The 16,805-nt window shown below is 45.8% G+C and overlaps 2 protein-coding genes and 1 long non-coding RNA gene across 3 annotated transcripts; 1 reads left to right on the top strand and 2 right to left on the bottom strand.

Moving 5' to 3' along the window:
• Positions 1-695: 695 nt before the first annotated feature.
• Positions 696-2,389, bottom strand: LOC146281787 (uncharacterized). Its single transcript, XR_014762499.1, has 3 exons — positions 1,505-2,389; positions 1,159-1,268; positions 696-1,075 (listed from the first exon to the last, which is right to left on the bottom strand). It is a non-coding gene; the product is annotated as an uncharacterized LOC146281787 (long non-coding RNA).
• Positions 2,390-3,120: 731 nt separating this feature from the next.
• LOC146281786 (anti-Muellerian hormone-like) lies at positions 3,121-6,307 on the bottom strand. Its single transcript, XM_084702060.1, has 8 exons — positions 6,280-6,307; positions 5,134-5,499; positions 4,867-5,040; positions 4,658-4,783; positions 4,491-4,584; positions 3,879-4,303; positions 3,498-3,775; positions 3,121-3,373 (listed from the first exon to the last, which is right to left on the bottom strand). The coding sequence occupies exons 1-8, from the start codon at positions 6,305-6,307 to the stop codon at positions 3,227-3,229; spliced, it is 1,638 nt and encodes a 545-aa protein (XP_084558186.1). The 3' UTR covers positions 3,121-3,226.
• Positions 6,308-13,920: 7,613 nt separating this feature from the next.
• Positions 13,921-16,204, top strand: LOC146281785 (uncharacterized). Its single transcript, XM_084701980.1, has one exon. It carries the CDS (start codon positions 13,921-13,923, stop codon positions 16,156-16,158), a length of 2,238 nt encoding a protein of 745 aa, XP_084558106.1. The 3' UTR covers positions 16,159-16,204.
• The last annotated feature ends 601 nt before the right edge of the window (positions 16,205-16,805 follow it).

Genomic DNA, 16,805 nt, shown 5'->3' with positions numbered 1-16,805 from the left:
ACCCCACCCCTGGCCTAACCCCAAGTCCTCTACCTGTCTAACCCTGTGTTCTCCCCTCCTCTGGCCTAACCCCAAGTCCTCTACCTGTCTAACCCTAACCCCCCGCGTGCTCCCCCTCGTCCCCGATCCTGAACGCAACAAACCCCACCCCTGGCCTAACCCCAAGTCCTCTACCTGTCTAACCCTAACCCCCCGCGTGCTCCCCCTCGTCCCCGATCCTGAACGCAACAAACCCCACCCCTGGCCTAACCCCAAGTCCTCTACCTGTCTAACCCTGTGTTCTCCCCTCCTCTGGCCTAACCCCAAGTCCTCTTCCCTCTCTAACCCTAAACCCCCGCGTGCTCCCCCTCGTCCGCGATCCTGAACGCAACAAACCCCACCCCTGGCCTAACCCCAAGTCCTCTACCTGTCTAACCCTGTGTCCTCCCCTCCTCTGGTTCTGCAGCAATGAAACACAAAGGTGCTTCTGATAGCAAACCTTTGTGGACCGGCAGCTGCGATTTATCAGACCCCGCTTCTCCAATTCCAGCCACAGCAGGATACCTCGGGTCTCACTCTTGCGCTTGGACACAAAGTTCAAGATGGCGAAGTCTTCCTCTGACGTGTTGCCAAAGCGCCGCGCACTCCTGCTCCACCCCGGCTTCTGTCCCGACTGGCCATCCCGTCTACAAGACATTGTCGGGGTTAGACCTGAGGACGCTAGGTTAAAGGATTGGAACAGAACACAAGCCATTAGTTTACAGGGGAATGCAAAATCCTTTTACAACAGTTATGACAACGCCTTGCAACAATATCTGCATTGCCCCAAACCCTATGTAGGCCTACATGCACGCTCATGATGCACCTGCAAAAAAAACACACAATCACCGTCTACACAGTACCCATTTATCTGTAACTTTGTATACGTTTATGCTGGTGCGCAGCGCGGGAAAGGGGAATACACTTGTTTCTCACCTAACATATAGAAAAAGGTTACTGTTTGTACTCTGGGTGGTTCACGACAGGTCTTCCAGCTGGGGCGAGGAAAAAATGGGGGAAGTCCTCTACTCCGGCTTGAGATGGCACTTGAGAACCACTGTGAACACATTAAAAAGGCATTATAAAAAAGGTTTTGTACACATTATACTCCCAAAGATGAAATCTCAATTGTTAGCGAACCTAATTCATGGTCCGGCAGCTACGATTTATCAGACCCTGCTTCTCCAATTACAGCCACACTAGGATAGAGGCTGGCTTTCCGACCTCTGGTTCAGAAGACTGGCCTGGTTCTGCAGCAATGAAACACAGGTACTTAGGGAGTCAGGTGGCTGAGCGGGTAGAGCATCGGCATAGTAATCTGAAGGTTGCCAGTTTAATTCCCGGCCGGTGTGCATGACGTTGTGTCCTTGGGCAAGACACTTCACCCTACTTGCCTCGGGGAGAATGTCCCTGTACTTACTGTAAGTCGCTCTGGATAAGAGCGTCTGCTAAATGACTAAATGTAAATGTACTTCTGATAGCGAACCTTCATGGACCAGCAGCTACGATTGATCAGACCCCGCTTCTCCAATTCCAGCCACAGCAGGATACCTCGGGTCTCACGCTTGCGCTTGCACACAAAGTTCAAGATGGCAGAGTCTTCCTCTGAGCACCGCACAATCCTGCTCCACCCCGGCTTCTGTCCGGACTGGCCATCCCGTCTAGAAGACATTGTCAGAGACCTGAGGACGCTAGGTAAATGGATTGGAACAGAACACAAACCATTAGTTTACAGGTGAATGCAAAATCTTTTTATAATAGTTATGACAACGCGCTGCAAGAATATCTGCATTGCTCTAAACCCTATGTAGGCCTACATGCACTAATGATGAGGGATAGTATTTATATATCAAGCCTTTTTTTCGAACACAACAAGCACTTCAACATGTGGACAGTGTTTCTCAACATGGGGGATAGTAATGGGGCGCCATTAGTTTACTTTACAATACAGAAAATACAGACGCATATTTTCTGTAGGCTACTCAGTGTATTTGTCATTGCATTTAAAGTAGTACAAAAACAAGTACTATTACGATATACGCTTAACATTACGGAGTTTAAACTAAAGGACGACAATTTAGCTAGGCTAGCTCTTTATAACTTTATCTTCCGTTCCCACATTTAGCTAGCTACAGTAACAGTTAAACCAACTGACTTTCATGAAGATTACATTTTATATTACATTTACTCATTTAGCAGACGCTCTTTTCCAGAGCGATATTAACATAAAACCGTCCTATATTTTCATACTGTCGTCAATCCAAAGTGAGGTTCTAATCGTCCACATGGCTACATTCACTTAAAGTATCCAAAGCGCACAATACTCCATGTACTCCGTTCAGTTATTTACACCAAGTGCCTCCACAATGGCCGTGCATCCAGGTTACTGCTCAGAACGTGACGTCGGTGAAAACCTTCTATTTGTAAATACATGCTTTTAGATGTATTCTAGCGGTTTTGTCACCGTGGCCTGGATTACTTACCATAACTAGCCGATATATATATAGAGCCGAAATTAGTAACTAAGATTGGGGCCAGGGGCTTCCTCGGCTAAGTACTATGTACTGCTATTTAATCATGTAAATACAAAAATATATATATATATCCCCCTGGCCCCCTATTTTTTGTATATATTGAGTCTGGAAACACACAACCTTATTAGGAGGACATTTGATAATGGTTTTAGATCAATATTTATTCTAGTGTCACCGTGACCTGGATTATTTACCGTAATCATCCATACATATAGAGCCGAAAAGTAATCTAAACTATGGGGGGTCAAGGGATAAATACAAATCATTTGTGATATATTCCTTGGCCCTTCACATATTGGAAACACACACAGACAGGCTGGAAACAAACACACACACATACACACACACAATCGACTAAACCTGTTATTAGGATGACATTTTGTAAGGCATATGGTCTCTTGCAGTAATAATGTCCTGTTGCAAATGAAGGCTTTTAGTGCAGCCATCATGCACATCATCATGTCATAAATCATGAATGCATTCACATTCAAATTTTCAGGATATCTCAAAAGGTGACAATAATTACAAGAGGTCCTGATTATTTTTAAATACACTTTATTAAAACGTACTACAGAACTGAAAGCGATAATTTAGGTGGGGCGAGGGAGGGTTGGGGAGGGTTTCTTGCACTGGTGTGACCAACTCTCCTCCTCTCCACCCTCCTCTTTTCCTCTTTAGCGACAGCCACACTTCTTGGCCACCATGTTGTCCTTTATGCTGATGGTGGCTCCGTTGTTGGCATCCAGCTCCACCACTGTCAGGGGGCCGTACTCCAGGGGCACACAGCAGGGGCTTCGTCCCAGCTCCAGCCCTCTCTGCACCTGCACACAAACAGGCTGGTCAGAGCTGCACTTCCACCTTGTTCCTACACTGAGTAGGGTGGAGGGTAAGGTATAATGAACATGGTGTAAGTGTAGTGTACAGTATGCAGGGTGTGCAGGATACCTGGCTGTTGAGCAGCATGACATGGTTGTTGCCGTTGACGCCCTGCAGGATGGGAAAGTGGCAGCTGCCCTCACAGTTTTTGATGTTGGCGTGCGGCGGGTCCCTGAAGAAGCTTTCTAGGGATACGGTCAGACTGTGCAGCTGGCAGACGGAGCTCCGCTCAGGGGATGCTCGCGCCACACGCAGGCCCCGCTTCACCTCCCGCTGCCCCTGAACCATGTGCAGGGCCTTCAGCAGGAGCAGGGCCCGATACTGTCTCTCTCTGGAGCAACCCCCACCTGGGGGTGGGGACACCCCCCGTTACTGACACACACACACTCACCAAAGACAGATCAAAGACAAATACAGATCTTTATGAGCATCTTAATCAAGAATGTGGACCTTTATGCAGTTCCTCTCCTGGCCTGGGGAGGGCGCTGAGCTCCTGCAGCCTCCACAGCCTGTCCATACCGCTGAATCCAAGCTCCTCCCGCCCCAGCCGGCCCACGGCCTCCGCCAGCCGAAGCCTCAGGGTCTCCAGCAAGACGGGGGTCAGGGAAAGCTCCCCACTTTGGCCCCCCAGCAGGGCCCCCCCCTGCCCCCCCAGCACTGGCCTCCTCTGGGGGAAGGAGAACAGTGTGGGGCCAGAGGAGTTGATGAGGCAGAGGAGGAGTGCCTCACTGGAGGAGGGGCCCAGGGGGAGGGGGGGCAGGGAGTTCAGGGATGCCAGGGGGAAGGGGGCGGAGTTCTGGAGGGGCACTTGTGGGAGCACCTCAGACAGGAAGCTCTGGAGCTCACACAGGAAGCCGCATGGCTCCGGTGTCTCTCTGGGGAACACAGATGAACAACTCTGAACTCAGGAGGAATCATCAAGTCATGGTTTGGCAATTCTGCAATTCTGTGACATAATACAATTTGGATGTCGCTTTGGACAACATAATCTGCTATAAAAATGTAAATTTAATGATGAGCTGGCTTAGAAAGTGATTTAATTGTGAAACAATGAAACTTCACCTCTTTCCTGTCGCTCTATCCAATGATAACAGTAGCAGAGGGGTTGATGTTTCTCCACCAATCAGAATACTTTGTAGCTCAGACAACTTTTTCCCTGCAGAGAGAGAAGGGGTTAGAGAGGTTTAACTAGCCAAAAAAGTGGATCTGAACTTCAGATGAAGTATAGCTGAACATTGGTTCATGCCTGATTCTGTTTCCGGTGTCTTCAATGTGACAGAAACTCTCCATTTGTGGCCCCCTGAAGGCTGTCCAGTCAGAACCAGGTACTGGGTCTTCGATGACAGACACAGCGTCTGGGAGACACAGAAACATTTAAAGTCAAGACCACAATTTCCCTGGCCTGGGGGCGGGGCCTAGGAGATGGGTGGAGCCTCACTTGTGTAGGAGGTTGAAGGGCAGGGCTGGTGAAGGAGACCTCCATGTCTGAGGTTGTCATGGGAACACTGAAAGCCAGGGCAAGGACAGGATGCAGCTTCAGGAGCGGAGAGAGGGGGAGGTGAAAGTTCAACACCAGCCGTCCTCGTCCTCCTCCTCCCTTCTCCTCCAACAGCTCTGTGTGAATAAACAAAATTAAAACATGTTATTAAGATGCATGATGTGCTGAATATGAACCGAGTGAGGCCGGGTGTGTCTCCGTGGTGACCTGTTTCAGGGTGCATGACACGCAGTCTGTCTCCAGCACCAACCAGCCGTGCCAGGGCAGCGACAGGGCTCCCCTCCGACCCCGGGCACACTCCAAACCGGACCAGAGCCTCCTGGCCCCCCTGCCCCCCTCGGGGGGGCCAGCCCTCCCTTAAGGCTGAGAGCATGTGTTCCAGGGGGCCTCGTCTGGGGGCTCCAGGGTGGAGTGAGGAGGGGGCTTTATGATGGTCTGAACCTTCAACTGCAAGGGATGTGCTGACCAGAACCAGCTGCAGGGCCAGAACTAGGCAGCGGTTCAGGGTCAGCCCCCTCCAGGGACTGGCAACCTCACTCAGACTCTGGAGAGACAGGAGACGCTTGTACGACACTGGGGGAGAGAGGAGAACGGGGAGGATGGAGAGAAAGAGAGGAATCTCACTGGACTGATATTCCATTGTATGGCTGTGAAATGCAGGAGAGTGTTGTACAAGTGTTTTACTTATATGTCCTTGCCGGCTCCAAGTGTGGGCTGGGTCGTGTCCTGCAAGATAACACAGAAAGAGTCTAATTTAAGGTCTCAGAATCAGTAGCTCTTCCTGCCAATGCTGCAAAACGCGAGCCGTCTGTGTACATTAATGAACATTAACATGTAAATGCACCCAATTATAGCAAAAAAGCTAGTAGCTACTTTAACGCCCAGAATCAGATTTGTACCCAGGTTTTTTTGTGTCAGATACTTTTGTTTGTTTGTTCACACACCTAAATAGCCCTTTAAATAAAATAAAAAAATCCACCCCCACCCCCCTTTATACATCAAAACAACCTTTTGACTGACTATGGAATATATGCAAACCCACTTTGATGACATTAGGAGCACTAAGTCTACCCTATCATTCAAGTGGGGAGGGGAACCATAATATCTTTACATTTTATAACATTTTATAACCCTATAACATTCAAAACAAATGTATGTACATTTAGATATTTCTTGTATGTATCATACAGCTAAAACAGCCTGGGGTGAAAATGACCCCAAAGAACATCAATGTTACAAAATGGGTAGAAGACACTTAAAAACATATAATCATGTTAAGTCAAATCAAAAAGTCATTCAATAAGAAGCAACAATAATTATGTTAAACATGACCCCAAGAAAAGAGTGAACTACCTTTCTGGATCTTGCCTTCTCTTTGCATTGCATGAGCACCATGTAACATGTATGTGAGAATAATGTAGGCTTTAATAGGATTGAAAGATTATAGCCTTTGTTCTGAAGTGGAGTCCACCAGTACACGCCACCAGTTCTTCGAAGAATGTTCCTTGAACACATTTTTTTTAAATTAGAGTTACAACTAGGGATGCATTTGGGAACTAATGTTCTTGAACCGATCCTCAATGTCCTGTCATAAATGATGTGTGTGTGCACTGTGTTTAACTATTGTAATCACATTGTCAATAGGCCTTGGAACGAGTAAGCAGTCTCAATCACGTCAATGTAATAAAGATGAGCAGACCAAATACAATGTTGTGTGTGTTTAACATTATTGCATTATGTAACTATTAAAATAGGATACATGTAAGACAAACAATTGTACATTTTGCCATGGGTATTACATGTTTTATTTCTTGAATAAGGCTAATATGTGTACTGTCCAGCTGTCTTCAACCCTGTGTATTCCTAACTTGTTTTTTTGTAATGTTATTTATTTATTTGTACGCCACCAGGCTCCTGTATGGTCATTGACATAGTCACTGATCTGCATTTTGCACTTTTGTATTGTACTCCACCTAGGTTAGAATGGGTTATAGGGTTGAAATAGGTTTTATGTTGCATTTAGGGCTAGTATAGTGTATTATTTATTGTTATCTGTAATTTAGGACATTTTTGTATTAGGGTTAGTATAGTCGATTATTTATGTAGATAGATGTAGATTATGTTCTGTGTACTTATATGTTATGTTATGCCAGGTGCTTGCGTTGTCTTGTCTTAAGAATTTCAGTGCCCAGTCTGACCTTGTGTTGTTCTGAAAGCTATTGCTACTTATACAATAAAAGACTTGAAACTTGAAACACTATGCAATTTATGCTCATACCCATCACATTGACTAGAGGCTCTGCCCTTACTATTTGTGCTCTTACACTGCTATCTAGTGGGCACTTTACCGAACTGGGCAAAAACACTGGATACATTGTATACATTCATTCATTTAGAAGACGCTTTTATCCAAAGCGACTTCCAAGAGAGAGCCTTACAAAGTGCATAGGTCACTGATAATAACAAAAAGAGAGCCCCAAAACATTGCGAGTAGCCCAAAACATGAAGCACATATTGTAAACAACATTATTACTTAGTGATTTGCAAAACCACTGTGTGTAGTATTTCGCCAATAGTGTGAAGCTGAGAATGTGCTTATAGTTGTGAAGATCTGGTCTGCTGTTTTGCTCATTGAGGATTCGGACACTGTGGCGCGCTATGGCGAGCAGTGGCGCACTGAGGCGCGCGGTCTCTTCCAACACAACCATGCGCAAGAGCAACTCAACAATACTTTGCCAACACATTACGTGACTTAGGTCTTCTTCCTCCAGCCTCGTTGTATGTCTCGTATTGTGGGTGTGAATGTATATATATGTAACCTCTGTAACCCCACTGCACATATCTGATCACTACTTTATCAAATTCTCTGTCTCTCTCCCTCCAACTCCTCCTACCTCCCCTCCCCTCGTAACTTTCCGGCGCAACCTCCGCTCCCTATCCCCCTCCCATTTCTCCTCTGTTGTAACATCCTCCATCCCTCCCATTGACGAGTTCTCGTCCTACCCCACTAACACTGCCACCGACACCCTGTTAACCACGTTAACTGCATCACTTGACTCTCTCTGTCCCCTGTCAACCAGGCCTGCACGATCTTCTCCCTCCTGCCCGTGGCTTACGGATGTTATTCGTGAAAAGCGGTCCACCCTTCGAGCAGCCGAGAGGAGATGGCGCAAGTCCAAAGACGGTCTGGACCTTGATAAGTATCACTCCCTCCTTAAATCCTTCTCTTCTCACATAACTGGTGCTAAAACCCTCTACTTTCTTAACAAAATTAACTCTGCTTCTAACCCCCACAAACTTTTCTCTACCTTCTCCACCCTTCTTAACCCACCTCCCCCACCCGCCCCCTCCACTCTGACAGCAGACGACTTCTCCTCCTTCTTTGAGGAAAAAGTCTCCGACATTAGCAGTCGGTTCCCTAAACCCACCTTTCCTACCCCCTCACCTTTCACGACTGACCCAACTAAATGTCTAAACTCTTTCTCTCCCCTGTCCGAGTCAGAGCTCTCTGACCTCATTCTCTCTCATCGCCCCACCTCCTGCCCCCTTGATCCTGTCCCCTCCCCTCTCTTTCAAACTATCTCCCCCTCTATCATAACTTTTCTGCTCCATGTCCTAAACTCCTCTCTTACCTCTGGCACCTTCCCATCTGCCTTCAAACAGGCCAGAGTTGTTCCTCTACTCAAAAAACCCTCCCTTAACCCTGCCGTCCTCCAGAACTACAGACCGGTATCACTGCTACCCTTCTTTTCTAAAACAATTGAACGTGCTGTATCTAACCAACTGTCTAACTTTCTCTCTCAGAACAACCTGCTTGACCCCAACCAATCGGGCTTCAAGACCGGCCACTCCACAGAGACTGCCCTCCTTTCAGTCACCACTGCCCTCCAGTCTGCCAGAGCGGCTTCGAGGTCATCCGTCATCATTCTGCTGGACCTTTCTGCAGCGTTTGACACGGTTAACCACCAGATCCTGCTCTACAGACTTGGAGAGATGGGCATCACTGGCACTGCACTCCAGTGGATCTCATCCTACCTCTCGGGAAGATCCTACCAGGTCTCCTGGGGAGGCAAACTGTCAGACCCCCGCCAGCTCTCCACCGGTGTCCCACAGGGCTCCGTCCTTGGACCCCTCCTCTTCTCTCTGTACACCACCTCACTTGGACCAATCATCACCTCCCATGGCTTCTCCTACCACTGCTACGCTGACGACACCCAGCTGTACCTGTCGTTCCCCCCGACCGATCCGGGGATCTCTGCTAGGATTGAGGCCTGCCTCGCAGACATCTCCGCCTGGATGACCGAGCACCACCTCCAGCTGAACCTCGCCAAAACAGAACTTCTCATCATCCCGGCTAAACCCTCCATCTCCCACGACCTGTCAATCACCCTGGGATCTGCGACGGTGACCTCCTCATCCTCTGCCAGGAACCTTGGGGTTACAATGGATGACGAGCTCTCCTTCACGGCCCACATCGCCGCAGTCTCCCGGTCTTGTAGATTCACCCTCTACAACATCCGAAAGATCAGGAGATACCTGTCTGAGCACTCCACCCAGCTGCTAGTCCAAGCACTGGTCCTCTCCAAGTTGGACTACTGCAACTCGCTGCTCGCTGGTCTCCCAGCATGTGCAACCCGCCCTCTTCAGAGGATTCAGAATGCAGCGGCCCGCCTGGTCTACAATCTACCCAGACGCTCCCATGTTACCCCGCTCCTCATCTCCCTCCACTGGCTACCCATCAACGCCCGTATCAGATTCAAGACCCTGGTACTGACCTTCCGAGCAGTGAACGGGACTGCACCCATCTACATCAAGTCTCTCCTGCAACCTTACACCCCCACCCGTCACCTACGGTCTTCTTCAGACAACCGCCTGGTGGTCCCACCGCTCAAGACTGCCCGGTCCCAACACAAGCTCTTCTCCTGCCTGGCGCCCCAATGGTGGAACCAGCTCCCCACCTCCATCAGGGACACTGACTGTCTCCCCACCTTCAAGAAAAGGCTCAAGACGCACTTGTTCCGGGAGTACAACGGCACTTAAGAATGCTTGGCTGGATTTGTTAGTTTCCTCCAGGATCACTACGACTCTTATTGAGTGACTTGTTGCTATTGTAGGTTAGATATAACGAAGTTAAGTCTTGTACTTGCTGTGTAATATTTTACTGTTGATTGTTCTTTTACAGGTACAGTCCTGCACTTTTATGGTTCATGTTGTTTTATTTGTAACTTGTATAACTACATGCTCTTATGGGTCTTCCCTTTTGGCACTTGTTTAGCTTTTTCACAATGTATGCTTCATGTTTTGGCTGCTTGCAATGTTTGGGACTATCTCGTTGTTATGTTCAGTGACCTATGCTCTTTTGTAAAGCTCTCTCTTGGAAGTCGCTTTGGATAAAAGCGTCTGCTAAATGAATAAATGTAAATGTAAATGTAAAGCCACACGCCATGAAATGAACCCCTATGAATTGACTCCCCTCTGGCCACTTTTATTGGAGGAGGTCATTTGGTCATGGCTGTAAATATGTCCTTGTGTTTGTTATGTTGATATTATTTGTATTGTTTTTGTTGTTATCAAGTATTGTCTATATCTGTTTATGGGTTTTATTCTTGTTGAAACTGAGGCAGGAGATATATTCATTGGTTGGGAAATTACTGCTTAAGTGCCTGAGGGCTATTGCACGAAACCAGGATAAGGGATTAAGTCGGGATATTCAAGTTATCCTGGATGAATTTAGCTTTGAGTTGGTTGCACGAAAGCAGGATGAATTAAACCCAGCCAAGTAACCATGGAGATTTATTCTTTGCAGCTCCTGCTCCCGAGCAGGCTAACAGCCAGGCTAAGATTAATTCTGGAGTCTCGTGTTAAATCAGCTGCCGCTCTGATCCGAAATAAACGTTTTTAACAGGTATTCCGCTGTCGTCTGAATGTGTTCTTATGTATTTTTTATTAACATGCATTACTTAAATGCTTAAACCCTACTATTGCAGTTGTTTAGAAATGGTTGATGAAGTTGCGCTTTTTCAGTTATCCTGGATTTCTTTATTCTACTTTTGTACAATAGCCCCCTGGATTGTTTGTATTTGATCTGAATAAAAAAAAAGGCGAAGTAAACACTAAAGTCACATGTGTTCCGGAGCCCTAGGTGACAGATTCCGATCTCACCAAAATAGGTGTGGCCTATAGCGTAAGATTTAGGAATATGCGTTAATGTAAAAATTACGTTTATCTTGACCACAGATGCAAAAACGTTAACTGGTCAGTAGGCTAAATTTCCGACCATTTGAATTCCTTGCCGTTGCACTCTAGCCTAGTAGGCCTATATTTTTTTACTGAAAAGAAAAAAATGACGGAACAACTTAGGGCACGTATTGAAGAATTAAAAAAACAGGCAGAGATGGAACTTGACACAATATCACGGCGACTTCTTAGACTTCGTGAGCGGTTTGGCTCCGACTTCCAGAGCAATATAATCGATGGGCCTGAAGCAGGTAGGTTAATAAGATTGAGAAATATAAAATATTATACTTGTTATTCGTTTTGATTGGTATGTTCCTGAATTAATAATAACTGGATTGGGGCCTGCAGGGACGTAGGTAATCATTCCTATAATGTTTACAGTTTTTTACAATCGCTATCACAGTTTTTTCAATACCTTTAACAATTTTTCGAAACTCTTAACGCACCAACACACCTACCACACACAATTGGCAAAACGGTTAATTTCATGCTCAAAATCACACATTGTAAACTAAACTCAAAACACTAATTGTCATAACACAAAAATATACTAAAAATGACACCATGTCTACCAAACACTAACACCCGTTCTCTTTTCACAGTAACATTCAGTCAATCATAGCACAATGTCATAAAAAACACTAACATCAGATGGAATACAGAAACTGCATTTCTCTGAGGCCACCACACATTGTAACTCCTCTCCCTCTCCCTTGCCCTTGTCCCACTCCTCTCCCTTGTCCTGGTACTTCATCTCCTTTGTGCAGGTATTACTGTACTGTATTCTTACTTTCTTCTTGTTTCTCTATATTGTTTTTTTTCCACACAAGATCAGCACAAAGAGCTCCACTTTGCAGTATATATACCATATAGTCATACGATTGAAAGAACCTCAACACCATAGTGTTTCCTAGTTGGGAATCAACTGTAATTTATAGCATTTGCATAACTTCAACCAGCTTTTTCTCAGTAGCAATGGATTAAAATACAGGGGATATATTTGTGTTTCAATTCACAATATGAACAGCTGTTTACTTTGACTTTAGCCAATAATTTAGGTTTTGAACATAGTGTTATCTGTTCTGACATACAGTGTTAAAGCATTGGTAAATTGGTCCGTAAAAATCGATTGTGTTGGTCTTGGTGGAGCTTGTGTGTAAAAGAAGTTCAAGCATTTAAAATGTGTGTTTACTCTATGCATTGTGTGTCAAAGCAACAAGAAATGTGTTAATTGTATAGCCAGCACAGGCGGATGTTCTGCTAACTGTGTCAAGAGTTTAGAAAACTTGTTAAAGGTATTGAAAAAACTGTCATAGCGATTGAAAAAAACTGTAAATAGCCTAATTCACATAGCCTACAGATTGACAAGGTTTTCTATTTGACCAACTATACGACTACTGTTTTCGAAAGTAGGCCTACATATAAGCCATAGCCTACTAATAATGTGTAATATCACGTGTGTATTATTAAACATGCCTATACTGTTACTTCCATCCACACAGCAATGCCTACCCATGATGCAGACATGCAGGTAACTAACTAGTTTTTTTTTCTTCTATTGATTGTAGTATTTGATGAGTCGTCAACGCATTTAATTCAATGAAGGAACGTGTTTACTTGCAGGGTGAAAATTCTGTTCTGGCTAGAGTGGATACGGAAAACATGAGGTATTTTTTCAGTCATGTTAACTTGGCTTTGAATTAGTAATTGTTTCCAGTGATCACAATTTAATTTACAAAATTGGAAACTATGTATCGACAAGAATAGATCAGATCTGACATTGAAAGCTATTGCTGCTTGTTGGAGAAATTAACAATGTAATGTTTTGACTACATGACTGTAGGCTTTTTTATCACCCAGGGAATGGTGAGAATGTGTTAAGACTAGAAGATGTTGGGAGTTTGTTTGTTTTAATGAGATGCAGACCATCTGCTTGACATACCTTTGTGAAGTAGCTTTTATGACATCAGGAGATCCTCTTGTTGTGTTTCACTTACGCGCAGGACGACAACGGATGCTGACCATTTGACATACACCACGACAGCTAAAGAAAACACCAGCAACCTTGCGCACCGGCGCAGTCAGTTTAACGGAGTTAAAGAATTTCTCTCTGACGAGGACGTACACATCTCTGTTCATCCAACCCGGCTGACGGCATACGAACAAGATACCTTTCTGGAGTACAGATTTGACATTGATGGTGTGGTGCTAGAGCTCCAGGACATGGCGGCTATCAAAATGCCATTAAACTATGTCTCTTTTGATAAACCGACAAAGTACAACTTGAAGCCAGCATTTCATCTGCTAAAAAAGCACGTCAGCAACAACCATGTCTACTCTGATAAGGGTTTTGCATGTCTCATGCACTGCAAAGGGATTAAACTGGCTGAATCCCAGGTAATTCACAGTAATCATTTAATTATTTGTCTTTCTTGTGCTCAATGGTGCATTCTCTCTCGCCCATTTTTTTTTTTACTTGTATGTTTGTGTGTGGTAGTTTTAAAAGCTATTACGCCCATTAGGAACTGTATGTTATTTAGCAACAGCTGAAATTGCAGGCCGGGTGACTTCATGTTCATGTTTCATGTTCTGAACACCTCACAGGGATGGAGCTTGACCGTCGCTTTGATACCCGCTGAAAGAGATGGACGTGACTGGATGAAGTTTCAGCAGAACATGGACACCGAAACACTGAAGTACTTTGTTGAAGTGCATACACAACTTACCATGTTGTTAGAAAACCTTTCATTAGACGACATGTCGCGACCCACAGTGCGGAAAAACACAATGTACGACCTGTCCAGGGTCAATGTCCTTGAACCGGACCAGGGATTTTACTTGACATTGATAGACAATGCTCTAGCCAACACAGGGAAGAACAATTCATTGAGGACCATTGTGATTTTGACCAAGTTTGGACAGAAACAAAGGTCTGACCTGAATCTTTGCCAGCTGTGTGAAGTCGCCAGGGTGAAAAGTGTTAGCATCCACACTGCTTGTGACATCCTGTCCAAGTGTGGAGATCATCATCATTTTTGGTCAAAGTACGCACTACAAAAGCTTGTAGGATTAAAGGGCAGTGTGTTCGCTGCCCTGTCCATGAGGGAAACTGTGAACTTTCAGAGCAATCTGGATGGTAAAAAAATGGACATCAGCAAGCGCCTCCAACAAATTGTAGTTTCTCCAGAACAACTGACATTCATACAGCTCTACGCAGATACTCCGCACAACAGAACACGTACATACTACTCTCATCCTGTTTCGGGGGAGATTGTTTGCTGCGGGCTTATGCACCACATGACCGCGAGGGCCATGTCAAACCGCAGCAGGGACTATTTACTTCACATGAGAGAGCACACCAGAAAGTTACAAACGCGTGTTGCCGCCAGGGTCGAAGTTGTCACGCTATGTGCAGCAAACCAGATGTGCCGTGCACTCAGTGGGAGAGACTTTTTTGATGTTCCAAAGCTGCGCGCCCTTATTGAACAGGAGCCTATGCTACTGCCTTTTGAGGAGTGTGGAGTGCCAGGAGGCAACACCTTCACCAGTTTACTGCGGGAACTGCCAACTCACCTCTGTGACACGCTACAGGCAGCCCTTGACGCAGGCCGAGGCACTGGCCGATTCACAGAGTCCTGGACTGCTTTCCAGGCCGAGATTGCTTTGGAAGTCTTCTTTTGGGGAAGGCCCTCCAGCAAGTATGACTTGGTTCTTGCTGCTAACCTGGGGCCGGCCACTGACAAGGAAAGAAGCTTAACCTGGGAAAGGGGAATCTTGGGCTTAGCTCCCGTCAACTCTGCCACTTTGGAAGACACTCCCCCTCCACTTTTGTATTGGACCAAAGATGAAAAGCAGAAGGCCCGAATTCAAAGAGTATTTGCGTTCGCGGATTACGTGGAGGCAGCTTTCCCCGTCATAGGCAAACGCCTGTTAAGAGTCGTCCTTTCAGATCTGCTGGAAAACAACAACTTGTCCCTTGAAGCATTCACCAAAAACGAACCACCCAGTTTCGGCCGTTGCACTGGCACACTCAGCACTGGTCAGCTAGTGGAACAGCTGTTAAAAGTCAAAATGTTTGCATTTCCATACACGTATGGAAGGGCGGCCGCTCTCCTGGAGGCAGCTGGTAAGCCAGTAAGAGACATCTTAGATTCCGCTTTGACTTCCCTGGCTATCACTTTTTTCCCTGCCATCAAACTGCACGACGAGACGCGCAATGTAAAGGTGAGTTGGAACAAACGGGACTACTGGAACGTGCTCGCCCCCCTGCAGAACCCGACGCCGCAAGCCAGAGCAGCTCTTTTCGAAGCAGACGTTGTGGTCGAACTGATTTCCAGAGGGCTGACCTTTGAAAAGAATTTGGCCGCCGCCAAAGAGAACGGAATGCCATGGATGCTAGCCGTGCTGGAGCGTCTGGATGGAGAGAGACGGAATCTGAGTAGGCCACAACTGGTTACTGTCTGCACTTTCCTCAGTTGTGTAGCCTTGCTGCAGCAGGGTGTTTACGTGGACTACAACAGCTTGTCCAGGCTCGAAATGGCGCTCCCCGTCACACAAGCCAGGCTCAGACTTTTGCAGATACAAAGCAAAACCATTTTACCGGGTGTAAGTAAACTGAGGATATATCGCCTAGACCACGAAATACCCTTTAAAATAACACCTCTGCAAGTGGGGCTAAGCCAGGTAAAGCCTGATGCCTGGCACGAACAACCACAACAACATCAACAGGAAGAAGACTTTGAAGACCTGCTGCGCGATGACAATCAGCAACAACAGACAGTAACCCACACGCCCAGTCTGGCCTTACCAGCTGGGTATAAAATGCGTTGGTCTTCCCAAGAACTTGACCTTGCACACCAAGCAATTCAGGCACATGGAGGAAGTGCATCAATAGCAGCATACAAGCTCTACGTCGACCTTTGCATCAATGCCAGAACACCCACACGCACTCATGATGCCTTTAAAAAGAAAGCAATCACTTTTCGGACATTCTGATGAGGCAATAGACAATATTTCAAATTGCTTCCTTAAAACTCTTTAAAATGGGTCATGTTGTGTGTACATCCTGTGAATTGTGTTTTTTTTTTTGTTGAGGTGAATATGGACATGTTATTGTCTTAAAAAGCTTGGGCTGAAAATGTGGACATTTGACCCTACAGTTACAGTCCATTCAGGCTGTTTCAAAACTGTTAAACTAAAGTCTAATCTAATCGAATATACTTGTGTTGTGATCACTGTGTGAAGATTTTGGAAAAAGTGACATAAATGTTGAGAAATGTGTCCTAGCGTGTGTCCTTGTGTTGTTCTGTGTACATGACAAATAAAAGCTCAGCATAGATGTAAATTATGTTCTGTGTACTTATATGTTATGTTATGCCAGGTGCTTGCGTTGTCTTGTCTTAAGAATTTCAGTGCCCAGTCTAACCTTGTGTTGATCTGTGTACCTGACAAAAAGACTGACTAAAATACTTGAACATAGCGACAGTAAAAAAAAAACTGTCATTGTGCATGCTATGTGAGGATCCTATGTGCAGGAGAGGAGGACATGGACAAGGAGCTGGGGTTAGGGCTAGCATGACAGGAGACATATCTCAGGACAGGAGCTGGGGACGGAATCGAGAATAATCTCCATATTAAATGTT

Source organism: Hypomesus nipponensis, chromosome 7 (genome assembly GCF_054491055.1).
Source record: "Hypomesus nipponensis isolate SF chromosome 7, ASM5449105v1, whole genome shotgun sequence".
Classification (NCBI taxonomy): domain Eukaryota; kingdom Metazoa; phylum Chordata; class Actinopteri; order Osmeriformes; family Osmeridae; genus Hypomesus; species Hypomesus nipponensis.
This window is presented reverse-complemented; position numbering and strand designations above follow the sequence as displayed.

What these genes read in the sequence shown, in the direction of transcription:
- LOC146281786 (XM_084702060.1), bottom strand. Translation starts at nt 6,307, where the DNA reads ATGCAAAGAGAAGGCAAGATCCAGAAAG. An exon ending in TGTCATGCACCCTGAAACAG is followed by an intron (nt 5,041 to 5,133) that starts GTCACCACGGAG and finishes ATTCACACAGAG; the next exon opens with CTGTTGGAGGAGAAGGGAGG. An exon ending in CCCTTCAACCTCCTACACAA is followed by an intron (nt 4,784 to 4,866) that starts GTGAGGCTCCAC and finishes TGTGTCTCCCAG; the next exon opens with ACGCTGTGTCTGTCATCGAA.
- LOC146281785 (XM_084701980.1), top strand. Translation starts at nt 13,921, where the DNA reads ATGTCGCGACCCACAGTGCGGAAAAACACAATGTACGACCTGTCCAGG.